This window comes from Sitodiplosis mosellana, unplaced genomic scaffold, assembly GCF_009176505.1.
Source record: "Sitodiplosis mosellana isolate CC-2019 unplaced genomic scaffold, AAFC_SMos_1.0 Smas_scaffold_5898, whole genome shotgun sequence".
NCBI lineage: Eukaryota > Metazoa > Arthropoda > Insecta > Diptera > Cecidomyiidae > Sitodiplosis > Sitodiplosis mosellana.
In genome coordinates, this window is record NW_022601140.1 from 1 (window position 1) to 5860 (window position 5860).

At 32.3% G+C, this 5860-nt stretch overlaps 1 protein-coding gene across 1 annotated transcript; it reads left to right on the forward strand.

The window, feature by feature from the left end:
• Positions 1-2542: 2542 nt before the first annotated feature.
• LOC129573030 (uncharacterized) lies at positions 2543-5860 on the forward strand. Its single transcript, XM_055453175.1, has 6 exons — positions 2543-3197; positions 3446-3862; positions 4044-4192; positions 4273-4630; positions 4756-5229; positions 5853-5860. Exons 1-6 carry the CDS (start codon positions 2543-2545, stop codon positions 5858-5860), a joined length of 2061 nt encoding a protein of 686 aa, XP_055309150.1.

Consider the following 5860-nt stretch of genomic DNA (forward strand, 5'->3'; position numbering starts at 1 on the left):
TATGTCATAATTTATGCATTTAGGAAAATACGTTTTTTTTTCATAAATTTATTTGATTTTTGTGAGCGTTTTGTTTGACGGACCATTTTGTATTGTAATAATAATAGTTGACCGATTTTGATGAAATTTCAGTATATATTGTGGTCAATATATTGAACTTCAATGCTCAACAAACAAAATCTACAATTTCAATTTTTTCGCATTGAAATTCAAGTTTTAAAGCATAAATTTACATATATTTCACACACATTTTCTCTTTTAATCTTATAACAATCATTCACACTGCACTCAAATCCATCTAAATGCATAACAATATATTAATTATGAACAACAACAACAACAACTGAAGCGATGCAAATAATCATATACCATTGCTATAGTTTACGCTACACACACATACACATACATTTGTTTCTTCTAGTTTCTTTCTCTCACTCTCTCTCACATGCATATACTTGTTTCTTCGATTGAAGTTTTTAACCTTGAACGAGTTCATTGAACGCATACGTTGCTGTCGCGATAGTGAACGTTTGTTCATGTTATCGTTGTTGCATTTTACAATGTGCTTTTTTGCTACCATTGCGTCTGTTTACATTTTTATTTTCATCAATAATTCGTATTATTTTATGTAAGAATGTTCGATTTGATCTTCAATTTAATGCAAATAGTTCGATTTCATGAAAATAATTCGATTTTAGGTTCAATTTCATGAAAAATAGTTCGATTTGAGGTTCGATTTTATGAAAATAGTTCGATTTGAGGTTCGATTTCCTGAAAATACGCTCGATTTGAGGTTCGATTATAATTAAATGTCAAACATCTGGTGATACAACTAGATCAATCGAATTGTAATTTTTGTTCGGTGAGTTCCGAAAGGAACGGTTCATATTGATATACCAAAATGGAATTACGCCCGTGAAAAACGTTAATATCGATGTGATTAACAATGATGTCACCGTCCTCTAATACAATTGAAGATGTCCCTAGTGTTGAGCTACAAGTGCGTGAAAATGCATTTAATAGACGGATAAACACCTTCGCTATTGTAAACAATGGCCATATTGATATTGAAATATTTCTAAGCGATGCCTTTCATATATATCGCTCGGAACTTACGAAAAATATTGAAAATTTTATTAATGTGAAGTCAATGACTGTATTCGTAGCAGAGTTTGAAAAAAAAATTGTAAACACAGATGAAAATAATGATTCTTACAATGATACTGGCGGTAATCATAGTCATGAGTTAACGGTGAAAGAGACTATATATCTCCAAACGCCAACACGCAAACTTGATTTAAACGTAAACCTACACAAACATTTTCGAAAAGAAATCGTTCAAAAAATAGTGGAAAGTGTAGAACAAGTTACATTCCGCGGTTCCGCCCGCATAATCGAATTGAATGTTCACGTTAACTTATACAACCCATTACAAGGTTCATCGTATATTGAAACTCCTAAAAAGTTACGATATAAACATGCAGTTATCAACGTACAAAATCAACTTGACGAAATGTGCTTCAAATGGGCTATTCTATCTGCTATACATCCGGTAACTGATCATCCAGAGCGAGTTCGTCATTATTATCAATATGAGAACGAATTGAATTTTGATGGAATCGATTTTCCCGTCCGTTTGAACCAAATCGACAAATTTGTTCGACAAAATGACACTATATCGATAAATGTATATTATTATGATGATGACAATGAGGGTCATATATGTCCATTACGTGTGAGTAATGAAGTTAAGCAGCATCACATCCATTTGCTGCTAATCAAAAACGGAGAAAGTGTTAATGAAACTAAGGAAAGAAATGTTAAAACAGCTAGCACTTCCAACATGATTAAGGAGATCTGCGATAATAATTCAATTCGTACTCATTATTGTTGGATAAAAAATTTAAGCCGTTTAGTCAGAAGTCAGCTGAGTAAACATAAATCTCGAAATTACATTTGCGATCGCTGTCTAATATTTTATGATACAAATGAAAAATTAACCCTTTATCACATTTCGGTTCCTAAAGTAACCAGATACGCCAGACGCTATAGCTATGAAACCACTGAATATTTTTACATTCTTGTTTGGAAACAAATGTAAGGAATTGAACTAGCTTTCATTTGATACTTTGCAGGCTACAATTGGCTGGCTGAATGGAAAGTTTTTTCTGTTCATGTACTGCTGTAAAAAAAATGCGAAATTATAGCAGAATTCCACATTTTTCCTCCTCTTATCTTGTGGGTTTGTTCATTCTTTTCAATTGTCAAATTAGGACTCGTAGAACGAAAACACATCAATTTAACTTTCTGCATCATTAGTTCTATGAAATTTAATTTTTTCAAGCTTTTATAGTGATTTGACACTTTTGACTCTTTTCCGATTTTCTCGACAAATACGCAATTTTTCAAAAATCTAAGTATGAGGTTTTTCTCTATTTATCGTGGCACAAAACATATATCAAAATGATTCAAAAACAAAAAATTGTGCATCAAAGGGTTAATGAAACATACAGCAAAATGTACAAACGAGTGTAGCATTGAAATGCCCGATCAAACATGGAAATGGATGAAATTTGATAACTATAAACATCAGCTGAAAGCACCATTTGTTGTTTACGCTGATACTGAAGCGTATCTGAAGGGGCTCAGTATGGAGGATCAGAATCGTATATTTAGTGAGGAGTGTGCAACTACTGCATATCAGCAGCATCATATGTACAGCGTTGGATATTATTTTAAATGTGAATTTGACGATTCATTTTCATATTACCGAAGTAGCGGCAATCATACTGATAGTGTCGAATGGTTCATCACAGAATTGAAGGAAATCGCTCATGGAGTTGCAATGTTATTTGATAAAAACACACCAATGCTACCGTTAACTGAAGATGAGAAATATTCATTTCACGATCCAAATGCATTATGTACAATTTGTGGTGATATTTTTGAAGCAAATGATATTAGAGTACATGATCACTGCCATCTCACCGGCCGATATAGAGGTCCAGCCCATCAAGCATGCAACTTACAGTTCCAAGATAGCCACGTTGTACCCGTTATTATGCACAATTTGTCGGGTTACGACTCACATTTATTCATAAGAGAGTTGGCAGCAAATAATATTATAAATGGAGATGTTTCAATTATTCCAGCTAATGCGGAACAATACATTGCATTCACGAAAGTAGTAACAGGGAGTACACGCGGGCTCAATACGAGAGAAAATGTAAAATTTTAATTTATTGATTCATATCGATTCATGCCTACATCTCTAGCTGAATTAGCATCACTATTACCGGCAGATAAAAAACAAATATATATATATAAATAAATAAATAATAAATAAATAAATAATAATAATAAATAAATAAATAATAATAATAAATAAAAACAAATATATACAATATATTGTATAACGAATGTGAAAAAAATGGCTACACACCAGCACAAATCGCTATGCTTGAACGTAAAGGCGTTTTCCCTTATGAATATGTGAGCGGTATGGAGCAGCTGAAGGAAACAAATCTACCATTAAAAGCAGAGTTTTACAGCAAACTTAGTGGAGAAGGAATATCGGATGACGATTACCAATTTGCTCATGATATCTGGCGGAAATTCAATTGTAAAACGCTCGGAGACTATTCTGAACTGTATCTAAAGACAGATGTGCTACTATTGGCCGACGTATTTGAAAATTTTCGAAATACATGCCATACAATTTACAATTTGGATCCGGCAAACTACTATACAGCTCCAGGTCTTTCGTGGGATGCCATGCTCAAATATACCGGAGTGCGAATTGAACTGAAATCTGATGTGGAAATGTTGCTGTTCATCGAACGTGGAATTCGCGGTGGCATAAGTCAGTGCAGTAAACGTCAAGTCAAAGCCAACAATAAATACATGGGAGATGTATACAATGATGAAAAACCATGAAATTATTTAATGTATTTAGATGGTAAATAATATTTTATTCAATCATGCACAATCAATTTGATGATATTCTAGAATGTAATTTCGTTTTATTTCATTCACATTAATAGCAAATAACCTGTATGGACATGCAATGTCGCAACCATTACCGCTGAGAGATTTCAAATGGATTGAAGACAACATTGTGAAGACATCTTTTTCAGATGCAGATGAAATAGCTAAATTAGCTGACGATTCAACATACGGCTATATATTCGAGGTGGATCTGCAATATCCAAAAAATTTATACATTATTTATTACATGCTACACATAATGATTTTCCATTTTGTGCTGAAAAGCGAACGCTTCCGCAAGAAGTGTTCGATATTATCGGTATAAAACCGAATAAAATCGAAAAATTATTGTTAACGCTATACGATAAAGAAAATTATATCATTCATTATCGCATGCTAAAATTAGCATTACAACACGGTCTAGTATTAAAAAAAGTACATCGAGTACTTCAATTCGAACAAAGTTGCTGGCTCAAGCCCTACATCGATATTAACACACAGCTACGTACGCAAGCTACCAACGACTTTGAAAAGTCGTTTTTTAAATATATGATAAACTTCGTCTTTGGTAAAACGACGGAGAATCTGCGTTTACGTGCAGATATCAAACTTGTCAACAAGTGGGGTGGGCGAAGTGGTGCAGGCATGTTAATTTCTCGACCAAATTTCAAGAAATGCAAAATTCTCGATGAAGATTTAGCAGTAATTGAGTTACAAAAACACATATTAAAATGAATAAACCAATAATTATCGGTATGTCCATCTTAGACATATCGAAAATAACGATGTACAGTTTTCTGTACGACTTTTTAAAACCTAAATATGGAAAAAATTGTACGGTTGCCTATACGGACACCGATTCATTTGTTTTATCTGTTAAAACGGATGATTTTTATGCTGATATGAAGGCGAACATTGAACGGTTTGACACAAGCGACTATCACAACGAACCCGCGAAATGGATAGATAAAAATCTAAAGGATAATGTTTGCGATATGCCAAGAGTTAATAAAAAAGTGCCCGGTATTTTCAAAGATGAATTAAACGGGGATATTTTGGTAGAATTTGTCGGTCTACGTGCAAAATGCTATGCTGTACTACCGTTCAAAGCTAAAATGGAAATATGTGAATGTCCAGAAAGAGCTGTACCACCTCGCGTTATAACAGATAGCGACTATGTTGACTGCATCGAGAAGAATTGTATCATCGATAAAAAATCTAAGGTTATTAAAAAGTCTAAAGGTATAAAAAAAAACGTAGTGAAACGTAAAATTGCATTTAGTGATTATGTTGACTGTATTGAGAAAAATTGTAATATTTTACGTGAACAGTATGACCTTCGCTCAAAATTACATCGAATATTCACAATTAAACAGAAAAGAATTGCTTTAAATCCGTTTGATGATAAGCGTTACCTCATTCGTTCGAATGGTATTGATACGCTGGCTTGGGGTCATCATGAAATTAGTGAAATTGAGAAAAAATATTGTTAGATGAAACGTAAATTTTCATAAAACTTTAAGCAAAAATAGTAAATAAGATACAAAAATGAGACAGTTTTTCATTGATTTTTCATAAAAATGTAACATTCTAGTAAAATTATGATATATTCTGTATAATTCAAAGGTAAAATGGTTTCAAATCGAACCTATATGATTTATATATTATATTAATTATTATTAAATATTCTGAAATGTATGGAAAAATAAAAAATAAAATGAAACAACTGTTTTTTTTTCAACGGTACAACCGAAAGAAGAATTTTTTATTATTCATAATTTCATTTCATTAATATATTGTAATACAGTTGAAACTTGATTGTTTGTTGTTTTCAACATTTTTTATATTTATACAATATTTTTTAGACAATTAA

Excerpts from the sequence above, each read along its gene's own strand:
- LOC129573030 (XM_055453175.1), top strand. The coding sequence starts at position 2,543 with ATGCCCGATCAAACATGGAAATGGATGAAATTTGATAACTATAAACAT. Across the intron at positions 3,198-3,445 it reads CACGAAAGTAGTAACAGGGA|CACAAATCGCTATGCTTGAA; the intron begins GTACACGCGGGC and ends GCTACACACCAG. Across the intron at positions 4,193-4,272 it reads CATACGGCTATATATTCGAG|CGAACGCTTCCGCAAGAAGT; the intron begins GTGGATCTGCAA and ends TGTGCTGAAAAG.